Source organism: Saccostrea echinata, unplaced genomic scaffold, assembly GCF_033153115.1.
Source record: "Saccostrea echinata isolate AGI-Se365-2 ecotype Australia unplaced genomic scaffold, CSIRO_AGI_Sech_v1 ptg000029l, whole genome shotgun sequence".
Taxonomy (NCBI): domain Eukaryota; kingdom Metazoa; phylum Mollusca; class Bivalvia; order Ostreida; family Ostreidae; genus Saccostrea; species Saccostrea echinata.
Window position 1 is genome coordinate 33,616,974 of NW_026889778.1, and position 14,396 is coordinate 33,631,369.

The 14,396-nt window shown below is 34.3% G+C and overlaps 1 protein-coding gene across 2 annotated transcripts; it reads left to right on the top strand.

Annotated features, from left to right (window-relative positions):
• Window positions 1-983: 983 nt before the first annotated feature.
• Window positions 984-14,008, top strand: LOC133194745 (uncharacterized). Of its 2 annotated transcripts, none has more exons than XM_061330649.1 (7): window positions 984-1,024; window positions 6,593-6,838; window positions 11,268-11,394; window positions 11,654-11,921; window positions 12,144-12,252; window positions 12,452-12,596; window positions 12,841-14,008. In XM_061330649.1, exons 2-7 carry the CDS (start codon window positions 6,594-6,596, stop codon window positions 13,585-13,587), a joined length of 1,641 nt encoding a protein of 546 aa, XP_061186633.1. In that variant the 5' UTR covers window positions 984-1,024; window position 6,593; the 3' UTR covers window positions 13,588-14,008. The 2 variants fall into 2 exon arrangements, with proteins under 2 accessions (XP_061186633.1, XP_061186635.1); XM_061330651.1 differs by having other exon boundaries at window positions 12,147-12,252.
• The last annotated feature ends 388 nt before the right edge of the window (window positions 14,009-14,396 follow it).

The following is a 14,396-nucleotide window of genomic DNA, read 5'->3' on the forward strand; positions in this document are numbered from 1 at the left end:
GTCAAGGTCAAAGGAAAGGTCAAGGTACAAAAAATATTGATCCAGTTGAAAAGCTCTCATCAGTATGTTTCAGCATATGAAGTTGGATAAAAATATCTTGAATGATTTCAATAAAACTGAGCTAAACACTAATTTAAGAAAAGTGAGGTCAAGGTCAAAGGAATGGTCAATGTCAAAAAATGTTGATGCAGTTGAATAGCTTACATCAGTATGTATCAACATATGAAGTGTGATTACACTACCTTGAATGGTATCTTTAAAACTGAGCTAAACACTAATTTAAGAAAAGTGAGGTCAAGGTCAAATGAAAGGTCAAGGTCAAAAAATGTTGATGCAGTTGCTTAGCTCTCATCAATATCTATCAGCATATGAAGATTGATAAAAATATCTTGGATAGTTTCTTTGAAACTGAGCTTTGAACAGACTAAACGCAAAGTGTGACGGAAGGACGGAAGACGGACATGACAAACACTATATGCCCCGGCCATATTCATGGCGGGGCATAAAAATTTCTTTTTGATTCTGACTGGGTAAAGTTGACACAGTGCAAGCATTAGGAGTAACTGAATAATCAGAGAAAGATGTTGATACATGTAGAATCTGAGATTTCAAATCGGAGGATAGAGTTTTTCTTTTAAGTTGGAGAAGTATTGTGAAAGATCTTTGGGAAAATGATGATAAACTGGCAAGAACTTGTATATAATTATTATTTATGAATTTAATTAGATTGAATATCAATATTGTCCAACAAGTCATGCTTAAAATATGGCTGTTGGAAATATGTTTACATTTTTCACACATAAACCTACATTTGACCTGGTTTTTAAGACACCTGAAACCGTTTCTATACATAATTGATTCACAATATTGCACAATAGTGGGATTTAAAGTAAAAGAATGCATCGACAGTGCATAAGGACCTGCTCACATTGCCACATTTTGTGCTCAGTGGACCGTTTGGGACAACACGCAAATGTGGACATTATTTCCTGGATGATATAATTTTTTTAGGAAAAGATTAAAGGTTTGTAATTAATTTTGTAATTAATTTATTTGAAATTTTCGACTTTGATATTTGTTGATGGCCATCACTTTGACCAAATCCACGACACTTTGGATAATTGGCCAATGCCTTGCACTTGTTTCGCTTTAACAGTAACTACTAAGAACATGGCGTAACAAAAGGTAATGTACAAGAACTTGTCAGGAGCGCCTGATAGAATGAAATGAAAGAAATTCGACGGAAGAAAACAAAATACATAAATTTAATGCCAGTATTTACTGATAGAGTAAAATTTAATTTAAAGTATTTTATTTGATTAAAATACGCTTCGATGAAAAACTATATAAGCACATGAATTCAATGCTATAGTATTTATACTAATAAATAGAATGAAATGAAAGTATTGTAATTGATTAAAATACACTTCGACGAAAAACAAAATAAGCACATGAATTCAATACTAGCATATACTGATAGATAGAATGAAATGAAAATATTTTATTCGATTAAAATTCACTTCGACGAAAACACAAAATAAATGGATGAATTCAGTGCTAATATACAATGTATGTGGTATACTGAAAGACAGAATAAAATGAAAGTATCTTACTTCATTAAAAAACACTTTTCGAAAAAAAAAAAAAAATACTTGAATTCAATCCAGCAAATACATTATACCCCGTACACACGGAATTGGATCGAATTTAAAAATGAATTCGTGAAATATTACGTGTTTTCAATTCTGGTCACTGTTTACAAAACATTAAATGTACATATCGATGTTAAACAGGAAGAGGTGCGTTTTAAATAAAATGTTCCATAAATTCAATGAACGTTTTATTCCTCTCCAGTTTGGTTGAGACAAGGTGGTATTCGCCACACTATAGATGCATTGTCCCTGAAGGAGACATTTTCCACTCTTCTTGGGACTCAGCTTTACGAGGGCCGTTTAATAAATAATGCAAAAGGTCATCTAAAAATAGGAAAAGCATGTAAAGCAGATTCTCAATACTTTCAATACCTCAAAGTATTCCCTGTTAACATTTACACAAAAAGTCTTTTTACCCATGACCAAAAAACCTCAGCATACTCATCTGTAGGACGCTTTAAAGACACTGATGAATGGCACTTTCCATGATATACCTGATATTGTAAAATCTTCCTTTGATTACTTTCGTATGTTTTTGGAAGAAAAAGATCTCACAATGGCTGAGATCTAGCTAATATGGGGTATCCCCAAGCGCTGTAAACTTTCCTTTCTTCAAAATTTCAATTTCTCTATTCCTATTTGCAGCAGCGTTTTCATGTGCTGAAAAAATACTTCGGGGACCAGTATTTGGGCTTGCTTTGCAGGAAATCGGCTTAACTTTCCTGAGTGAAATTTTTACATAAAGGTTACCATTGATAGTCCTTCCTTTAGCTGTATTACATGTTTTACTGGACTTCTTGAATAAAAAGAAAATTAATAAAACATATATGGAACCCTTGCTTCTCTTTGCAATAATAGAACGACAGCTTTCTCTTTTATTCCACATTTTATTCTTGATCTTCCTTTTCGGCTCTAAAAAGTACGCCAATGTTTCGTCATCCATCACTCAAGTTTATCCAATCTTCATATTTTTGTAAAAATGCTTGTTTTCAAATAGACCATTGGCATATTTTACGTGTGTTTTCTCTTATGCATTTGTAAAGAAATAAGGCACCCATCTGACAGAATTATTGTTAGATTCATTTAATTTGTCAGAACTCTATAAACTGTTATGACGATGAAAAATTTCGTCTAAAGGAGATGGGTGAACATGACGAGCAATAAGCCTATAGTGTGACAAACATGAAGATGAAAAATTAAATTTCAATTATATCAAAATATTCCTTGATATTTCGTCTAAAATTAAAATATACTTTATGTAAAATCTCTATAATTTGCAAATATCCCCCAAAGATTGAAATTATTCGCCTGTGAAATATTAGACACACACAAAAGCGGACAAAAAGAGTCATTTTCTCATACTATAATACTATTTTTCGATATGAGTGGGTCTTCGCTCCACCTTTTTGAAAGTTAATCCTCAAAGTTTGTATAAAAATAAACATTTTTGGTTACCAAAAATATGGAGCAATGACCCACTATACCTTAAAAATATACTTTTATGACATAACATTCGCATCTTTTCGAGAAAAACTTGAAGTCCGTTAAGTCAAGGGTCATATCACAAACATGATTTAAATGCCATTATTCATCAGGACTTGTGTAGTCTAGTGGTTAGCGTGCTAGTCTCGAAAGAAAATAATACTCAGGATTTTTATTGCTAGGGTTCGAACCCCACGAATACCACATTAATTTTTTTTAAGTAAAAGAATAAATTTTGCCGAGAAAATTTTCCTCAGAAAAGTTTTGTTTATCATAATTTCATAAATTTCAATAATGAGAACTTTACTCTAAATATTGAATTCACAAATTGAACATGATTTTTATATATCTGAAGCTATAGGCTTTCTGCACGCTATGTTCGCCCATCTCCTTTTAGCAAAGTCTATCAACGGAAATTTGGCATTTTCAGATATCATGTTGCTCACAGTATCGATATTTTTTGGTGCCCCTACAGACCAGTTTGACTGCAATCTTTTAATTGTACTTTTTTTTTCTTTTAAATTTCCAAATCCATCTGAAAACTGTACAGCGTGAAAGACTAGTCTTTGCACATATCAAAATCATATCTTTAATATGGGTTATCCAGATATTTATGTAATGAAGCACAGTTTTCATATAAGCCCTCATTTTCATCTTGGCAGAGATAATTTCTAAACAATTTCCATGCTTACTTTAAAAGTGAATTCCTTTGCGACAACAATGGGAAGAAGCATGGGGTTTTCTGTGATTGGGAGTTCTTTAATAGCACTTTTCAACTGTTAAAAAATAAAATTAAATACTTATTATGATAAACTGTATGTTGCATTACTTATTGAATGACCCTCGTAGATTGACAAGCCTTTAGATATGAATATACAATATCTATTTTTTGGTTTGAAAAAAGATATTTATGGCTCCACTTGGATTCATACCACGTTAACTAAAATCAATCATCCATATCTAATATCTTAAATTGAAAGAATGGTCTTCTTTCAATCAGATTTCCTTCAAGAGCACCATATAATAGTGCATTAAATTGATATTTTATAGTATTATTAAATAGTATTATAGTAGTAACAAAATACTTCTCACTCCGTTAGTCCACAACATTTATTTTCTTTTGCATCAACATATATGTATATGTATATCGAGAATGAGACACTGAGGTCGCTCTGTTAATCATAGCTAGTTTTAAAAACTATTGCAGTCGTATACCTTTTTTCTTTGTTTTGCTGGACATTGTACATTGCATATGAGACTGAAAGGTCCAAAAGTGCTTTTGCAGTTTTGCCCACAACATTATCGCTTTACTGAATTCAATGCCCCTTATCTTCTGTCCGCATGGTATCATCATATTGAACGTAATCTTATAATCTGTGCAGTTGCCTCCTTCCCAAAACACCATTGAGTATATCAGCTTAATGTCAGAATGGATAAAGAGGTTATAAACATTCACAATTACAACAATTAATTTAATCTGTGTGTATCAGTAATTTACTTGATGTCCTCAGAGCAATTTGTATTCAAACGATGGCATATATACATGTATTAAGACATCCATTTGAAATATTTTCCATCTTCAACTGAATTCATTACATCAATGTGGACAATTCTTTCTGAGAGCAACTTACTTCTAAAATAGTGCTAACTTCTATTCAACATATCCATGATTCACATAATGATATCTTTGATTAATTTTTTTTTATCTCTTTAAAACGCTTGCATTAAATCTTCTAACCAAATCGTTATAAAATAATTTTAGATATCATTAATTGTATTACAGAGATCAACTAATTATTTACATATATATACCAAAAGTCTAAATTAATTTTTGCGGATATTAATTCTACTACGTTGCTGAGCTTAACAATTGATCAATTATTGATAAGAGCAATAACTGAATTAATGATATCTTCAATTGATTAATGATATCTTCATTTCTATGAGTTTATGTTCAGGTCAGACGATACGTTCCTCAAATATCTGTTATGTATATCTTCGTAAAGTATGAAAAATATTTAAAATTTTAATGACTTTCTGATTTGTAAACCAGTTTCTAATCGTATTTAAAAAATTCAAACACTAAAAAAATTGATATTGGCAAATTAAATTTTTTCCAAAAGGATTATGCAAGAAGAACTATCCATTGGTATCATGCACAAATGCCTGGTAAGGTACCTCAATTTTTTGTGAGTAAACATGTGAAAGTAGCAAAACTTGGAAAAAATTATATATTATTGAGGAACGTATAGTCTGTCCTTAAAAATAATTTGGCGCTCCATATTTCCCTGTAATGCGTGTAATTTTTTAGACAAGTTGATATCCCCCGTATTTATAAAGTGTTCCAAAGGAGATGGGCGAACATAGCGTGCAGAAAGCCTATAGCTTCAGAAATATAAAAATCATGTTCAATTTGTGAATTTAATATTTAGAGTAAAGTTCTCATTATTGAAATTTATGTAATTGTGATAAACAAAACTTTTCTGAGGAAAATTTTCTCGGCAAAATTTATTCTTTTACTTAAAAAAAATTAATGTGGTATTCGTGGGGTTCGAACCCTAGCAATAAAAATCCTGAGAATCATTTTCTTTCGAGACTAGCACGCTAACCACTAGATTACACAAGTCCTGACGTACAGTGGCATTTAAATCATGTTTGTGACCCTTGACTTAATGGACTTCAAGTATTTCTCGAAAAGATGCGAATGTTATGTCATAAAGTATATTTTTAAGGTATAGTGGGTCATTGCTCCATATTTTTGGTAAGCAAAAAATGTATATTTTTATGCAAACTTTGAGGATTAACTTTCAAAAAGGTGGAGCGAAGACCCACTCATATCGAAAAATAGTGTTATAGTATGTTTGTTTGTTTGTTTGTATGTTGTTTAACGTCCCTCTCGAGAATTTTTCACTCATATGGAGACGCCACCACTTGCCGGTGGAGAGCTGCAAATTTGTCCTATACTCGGCACTTACGGCCATTGAGCAGTGAGGGATCTTTTTCGTGCCAACACCTACTGCGACACGGGCCTCAGTTTATACGGTCTCATCCGAAGGACTGGTCTCCACGTCCCACAGTTGAATTCGAACCCGCGACGTAAGGATCAACTCCTTACGCCGCGACTCTAGAGCAGACGCTCTAACCACTGCGCCACGCGGGCGACTGTTATAGTATGCGAAAATGACTCTTTTTGCCCGCTTTAGTATGTGTCTAATATTTCACAGGCAAATAATTTCAAACTTTGAGGGATTTTTGCAAATTGTAGAGATTTTACATAAAGTATATTTTAATGTTAGACGAAATATCAAGGTAAATTTTGATATAATAGAAATTTAATTGTTCATCTTCATGTTTTTCACACTATAGGCTTATTGCTCGTCATGTTCACCCATCTCCTTTAACGTAGATATCAATATGATATTATAGGTATCGCTCATTTTTTTACGCTGCAGATTCAGGATGAAGTCAGTAATAATCATTGCAGTCTTGGTTGTGATATTGATTTTAATGCCTCCTTGTTGCGGACTACGAAACAAGAGATCACCAATTGCAACCACGACGCTGAGAACAACCCAGCTTTATAACCATCAGACGTCACCTTACAGCACCTTGACATCAAACATGTCTAGAGTTCCAACTACAGATGCGTCTCATTTTACAACTAAGGATCTTTTTCCACAAAATTCGCAGATCGTTGATGCTATGTAAGTTCTAAACGCAAATATTTCATAAGATTTAGACTTCAGAACACTGATACATGACAGAGTAATCTAGTACCTTTTTTTTAAATGACTAGACATGATTTTAATGCATTGTTATTAATCCCCTACCCGTGAAACCGGAGGGGACTACAGGTTTCCTTTGAGTCTGTCCGTCCGTCTGTCTGTCCCTCTGTCTGTCTGTCAGTTTGTCCCACTTGGTTTTCCGCACCTTTTTATGGATCAAGTTTGCATTTCGTCCCGCTTCGTTGATTTTTTTAATGGAATTATGGCATCTTCATGTTTTAACGGGAACCAGGTTACACTTGCCGGTAGGGGACTAGTATTGCTAATGCAATACTCTCAGAATGCTTGTTAGTCCCCTACCGGTGAAACCGGAGGGGACTATAGGTTTCCTCTGAGTCTGTCCGTCCGTCTGTCTGTCTGTCAGTCTGTCCCACTTGGTTTTCCGCACTTTTTTCCTAAACGCTTGCAGATATTGACTCATTTTTAGTATGTGAGTGTATCTTGATGAGTTACAGATCAAGTTTGCATTTCGTTCCGCGTCATTGATTTTTGACGGAATTACGGCCTTTTCAATTTTTAAGGGTTTTCCGCAATTTTCTTCTAAACGCTTTCAGATATTGAGCTGATTTTTGGTATGTGACTTTACCTTGATTAGTTATAGTTCAAGTTTGCACTTCGTCCCGCTTCATTGATTTTTGACGGAATTATGGCATTTTCAATTTCTAACGGGAACCAGATTACACTTGTCGGTAGGGGACTAGTATTGCTAATGCAATACTCTCAGAATGCTTGTTAGTCCCCTACCGGTGAAACCAGAGGGGACTATAGGTTTTTATTTTGGATAAGATATCGTTCTCTATTACTTGTATGTATAGTAGGTCAGTTTCGAGTTCTGTTCGATGACATTAATTTTTTGTTTTCTAATTTTACTGAACATCAATGGAAATCTCTTTTTAAGAAGTTTTGGATTCAACTCTGTGATATTGAGGGTTGGTACACTGTCGTTAATGTGCAGATAAAATTTGAAATTCATTGGATTTTTATCCTTTTTGACAGCTTTTAACCTTTTTAGGAAAAAATTCAATACAAACTCTGTTTTCCTGTAATTAGTCCCCTACCGGTGAAACCGGAGGGGACTATAGGTTTCCTCTGAGTCTGTCCGTCCGTCCGTTCGTCTGTCTAGCTGTCTATCCGTCTGTATGTCTGTCTCTCTGTCTGTCTGTCAGCCTGTCCTACTTGGTTTTCCGCAATTTTTTTTTAAACGCTTGCAGATATTGAACTGATTTTTGGTATGTGAGTGTATCTTGATGAGTTACAGATCAAGTTTACATTTCGTTCCGCTTCAATGATTTTTGACGAAATTATGACCTTTTTATGATTTTTGGTATGTGACTTTACCTTGACGATTTATAGATCAACTTTAAATTTCGTTCCGGAATTATGGCATCTTCATGTTTTAACGGGAACCAGGTTACACTTGCCGGTAGGGGACTAGTATTGCTAATGCAATACTCTCAGAATGCTTGTTAGTCCCCTACCGGTGAAACCGGAGGGGACTATAGGTTTCCTCTGAGTCTGTCCGTCCGTTTGTCTGTCTGTCTGTCCGTCTGTCCCTCTGTCTGTCAGTCTGTCCCACTTGGTTTTCCGCACTTTTCTTCTAAACGCTTGCAGATATTGAGCTGATTTTTGGTATGTAAGTGTATCTTAATGATTTACAGATCAAGTTCGATTTCGTTCCGCTTCATTGATTTTTGACGGAATTATGGTATTTTCAATTTCTAAGGGTTTTTCCGCAATTTTCTTCTAAACGCTTTCAGATATTGAGCTGATTTTTGGTATGTGACTTTACCTTGATTAGTTATAGATCAAGTTTGCATTTCGTCCCGCTTCATTGAATCTCAGAATGCTTGTTAGTCCCCTACCGGTAAAACCGGTGGGGACCATAGGTTTCCTCTGAGTCTGTCTGCCTGTCTGTCTGTCTGTCCGTCTGTCCCTCTGTCTGTCTGTCAGTCTGTCCCACTTGGTTTTCCGCACTTTTTTTCCTAAACGATTGCAGGTATTGAGCTGATTTTTGGTATGTGAGTGTATCTTGATGAGTTACAGATCAAGTTTGCATTTCGTCCCGCTTCATTGACTTTTGACGGAATTTTGGTATTTTCAATTCTTAACGGGAACCAGATTAATTACACTTGCCGGTAGGGGACTAGTATTGCTAATGCAATACTCTCAGAATGCTTGTTTATTTTGGATTTAACTTTTAGCTATTGCATTTCGTACACTTTACTGTATATACCAAGTTTACGTTATCTGTTTTGCCCTTTATTAACCGGAGTTTAAAAATGAAAGCCCTAGCAGCAACCGTTCAAAAGTGTTAGGCAAAGGTAAAGTTTTGAAGGTCAAACTCCAAGGTCAAGGTCATGATGTCAAAAATGTTGGTACCTAAGGAAATGTCTTGTCAAAATAAATACACTTGTGATATATGAAAGCCCTAGCACCTATACCAAGTTATGGCTAAGGTTAAAGTTTTCTTAAAAGTAGTTCAAACTCCAAGATTTGGTACCCAAAGAAAGGTCTGGACACATGGAATACACATGTGAAATATGAAAGCTCTAGCTTGAACCGTTCAAAAATTATCTTTAAGGTTAAAGTTTGGTAAATTTTTGCAAAAGTAAGCCAACCTCTAACGTCAAGATAAAGAGGTCAAATATGTTGGTACCTAAAGAAATGTCCCGTCACAAGGAATACACAGGTGAAACATTAAAACCCTAGCATCAGCCATTCAAAAGTTATGGCAATAAAATATGGAGATAACGAAGAGTATTCAAGCTCATAGTCCATTTAAACAATACAAATTGGGAGCAGAGCAAGCACGGACCTCCGGAAACATCAGAGGTGGGATCAGGTGCCATGGAGGAGTAAGCATCCCCTATCGACCGGTCACACCCGCCGTGTGCTCTTTGTCATGATCGGGTAAACGGAAAAGTCCGTAGAAATTTCAGTGCGTAAATAATGGCCTAACAATTAGTATGAAAAACGTCAGTCAGTATTTGACCTAATGATAGATTGTATTTGCTGTCAAGGTCATTGTATCGACCATAGAACTTGCGAAATGATGACTTCAAACGAGACTGTTGATATCCTTGTTTCATCAACTTGTTGGTTAATAGCTTTCCTCGTTTTAAAAATTAATCATACGTCGAGCATGCTTTAACTGGGAGACATAAGCCCCATATGCAGGTGATAAGGGTATATTGCTACATAAGTAAGGGAAGTTGACGATTGAAAAGTTGAAGTCATCATGTTTTATCATAAAGGTTTGTGGTTAGGAAACCATTAACGTCTTTTTCTAGTAAAATATCCAAATATGAAACAGATATGTCTGACTCTGTGGTGTCTTTTATTTTAAGTTCATTGGGATATATCGAATCGACATATGAAAGGAAGTAACTATTGTTAATTGATAATACGTCGTCAATATATCTAAATGACAAGTTGAAGGCCACGTCAAGCTTTTTCTTCTTCTCATGTAGAAGTTTTTGAATAAATTCTGCTTCATATGAATACAAAAACAGGTCCCCTTACAAAGGGGGGAAATTGGTACCCATGGGAAAGTTAAATGTTTTTACGGACAAACAGATTAACAAACAGAACAGCTAGACATACAGACGGACGGACAGACCAAAAACTATATCCTCCCGAATCTTCGATTACGAGGGCATAAAAATAAGCTACGATTCCATAAATATTATTTTTACTATTCTTCAAAAACATTGTACACGTATTACGATGTTAGCCGGATCATTACCACACAGGTAAAAATATAGATAAATTAAATTCTATTTATCCATTTTGTTGAGTTGATGTAAAATGTAAGTTTCGTACTCTCTCTCTCTCTCTCAATTGCTGATCTCATATACGTTGTAGCAGAGGAGGGAGATTAGTTTTAAGTATATGTCAACCTTCAGACTTTCTGTCCATCACAAATGTTGATCGTTTGAGAGGCACTACATAATTTATATATACCTGTATAATTTTGGATTTTGAGTGCACTATCTAGAAATTCCAAATTAATATAACTGGTTATGTTTATTTTAACCATGCTTTTCTATTTGCATTTGGCTAGGACTTCAACAAATGTAAACAATCAAGAAATGTATCATGGTTTGCTTACATTAAACTAAATTATATCTTTAAACAATTTTAAATGTTTTTTTTTTGTCAATAGATAGTGTATCCTCCCTCGAAGAATAATATTGTACTCCTCAGGTGGCTAAATCGTCGCATTGACTGAAAAAAGAGAGAAAAAACAGCAATACTTATATAATATTACGCAGCACTTCTACTGAATGTTACATATCTAAAGAAATAAATACATTGTAAAATCTTGATTTAAATTTTATATTTGCAGAATTCAAAAATTAGGAGAGGAAATTTTGAATCAGTATACATCCCCATTTGTGCGCTGTGCCATGGACCGTGTTATTAAAGGATACAGAAGTGTCTTCGAGAATGGGTGCAACACTGAAGAACTGCAGGTTAACAATTTGTATTATTTATAAAGAAAGCTTATTTAAGATATTTTCTCAAAGAGAAAGACTTTTTCAATACAAAGTACATAATTATATTTATTAAAAATGCTATAAGAGGATGATTATGACAGTTTTTTAAAGATGGAATTCTCATTCAACGCTGTTTAATTTTATTAAAATACTTTAAACAGTTAAACAAAAAAGTGCCCCTGAAGTGATTTATTTGATCATTTTAACATTCATTGATTATTCATTGATCTTTTAGAAAATCAGAGAGCAAATAGAAAACCATTGTGATGATGAGGCATGGTACTATTCGCTAACCTTAGAAAGAGCCAAGAAAACTGGAATACAAGTTTGTATGGATTGGATGGTCAAAGCTGATTTATGTTCAGAAATTGATGTATCTGACCAGCTGTTCTGTGATGATTTCTACGTTTTAACACTAAATTGTTCAATGACCCAAAATAGCACAGAGACCACCTCATCAATTCCTGCCTCATTCAACAGAGGAACCACCGAAAACAATGAAGGTGAGTTATCCTGAAATAGTCATCACTGGTGATAGTTCTGAGAGTTAAAAAAGAAAATAGTAAGTGATTATGGAATAGATATTTGACGACTGAAGGTTTGAAGTTGCCAGTTTGATTTCAACGAATTTTTGTTTTTGGAAAGATAATATAATTTTATTTTTGTAAATATATACTATATATTGACTTCTGTATGCTTTTTTGGCACGACACCTTGTTTTTCAGCAGTCTCCGTGGCTGGATTGGCTGGGGTAGCTCTCGGCTGTTTTATCTTTGGAATACTGATAACTCTGCTTGTGATGTTGATATTGTACAAACACCGTCAACTAATTAGGTAAATTCCGTATTTTCCCACGAAATTTCCTTGATTTAAAAATCTTAATTCTGAAAGCAAAGTCAGTAGATAATAAATTTCAAGTCAATATATCAAGTTTCTAACAGCTCAATTTGTTTCAGGACATGGACAACTGGAAAGAAAACCAATTTACTGTTTTAGAAAAAAAAAATCATTTCTTTATTTATTTTTCATTTAGAAAACGAGATCAAGCATCCATAAGTAGCACAAATTTCCCAAATTTGAGACGACCACTTCCTATTCCTAGAAATAAAAGCGATATCTACGATAAAATTGAGGAAGCTAACGAGATCCAACAGGCAAAATTAATGAGTGTTCTAAGTGTAAGTTCAAATAGACCTTGTCGATAGTATTGAGATGTCTGCAGATTTATGAAAAACGAATCCCCCTTAAAATTTTGTTTCATGAAATCATGTTAATACCGATGTATAAATATTCCAGCGATGCATATATGGAAGGCTGGCTGTTTTTCAGTCATGGATGAAACTTTTTACATATACATAGTTAAATAAAGCATTATGTTAGAATTATATAGAGACTTTTAAAGAATAGCATTTGACATTGCAGGCACAGGAAGATAACTATGACCACCTTAACGCTCGAAAATCTGTGAAAGAAAGTGTACAAGTTCGTTATACGACATCCGTGAAAAGGGAAAGCACTCCTAACGGATTTTACACTTTTGATCCACGAAAGTCGGTGGACGGAAGTGCAACACAAGAAATCACAAAGTACGGTAAACTCAGCCCCAGAGATGCAATCGATTCCCAAGGTACCGACAGCATGGGGTATTTATCCTCCAGCAAGTTGTCGCAGATTCGAGCCATGGAAGGCACCATTAAAGACAGTAATGATAACCTTACAGGGATTGCCAAAATAGATGAAGAAAGGGGATCAATTTGTAGCGAAAAGGAAAACGTTAGAGCAAACGGGGACCTCAGAGATGACATGGAGGAACCTGACTACAGAGATTCAGAGGAATGGTTCACCAGAGAAGTGGGGAATAAAGAAAAGCAAATTGACAATGAGGATGAAATGCAGAAAGACACAACCACTAAAACAAAGGAAGCAAGTGATGATATGGAGGAACCTACATATAGACGTTCTGGAGACTGGTTCCAAGATGAAATGAAATCTGAAGAAGAAGAAACCAAAATGAGTGATAATGAATCCACAAGCAGGGATTCAAATGAAAGGGTTACAGAGGAAGTGGAAAATGGAAATGCAGAAAAGAAAGAGTCGCCGGATATGGAAACACAAGACATGGAGGCAGGAGACTATTATATCCTGGAGACGACTGAGAGTCGCGCATGATAATTATTGTTTGGCCAGATTTTTAAGATTCTCAGTCTTCCACATTCATTTTACTTTCTTTTAAAACGAATACAATTACGTTGATCAATTTTTGATGTGAATTTAATTTTGTCAGATTGTATACGCCCCTCTTTTGATATTATATTTCATCAAAGTATATAGCAACACTGAATCGCAAGAAGATCTACTTGTTTGTATGAGATGTTTTTAAAAAAAGCGATATTGTATAGGTTAATTCTACTTTAATCCACTCATTACTTTCAAATAAAAGTACAATAAACAACAACACACTATTTGGACAAAGCAAGGACACGAAGCAGCTTTATTGTACGTTGTACATAAAACTTGTAAGATATGAAAATTCATAATTATATACATGTATATCGTATGTTGGATTGAATAAATATAGATAAAATTTAAATCTTTATCGTGGTCTACGTGTCGTCCTAAACTGGCATTTAAACAATTATTCATCTCTTATATGCCCTTGCTAACGAGACCGGTTCTAAAGAACCACGTGATATTAACCAGGTATTCGAATAAACATCTTGTAATCCCGAACAAGTAATTCATTATAACACCAAAGGGAAATTATTTCTGTCTAATTCGTTCCTCAAACGAAAGAAATCATATTTTTCTTCTCTTTTAAGGATGACCTTTACTCAGATGGCAAATAACCTCTCTAGAAAGTGATATATATTGAAGATAATGATAATGTACTAAATATATAAATATTCAGAGTTTCAACAATGAGTTTGTAAAATATGCCAGTCCGAATTTCCTCTGTCAAAATTTTTATTTAATATTAC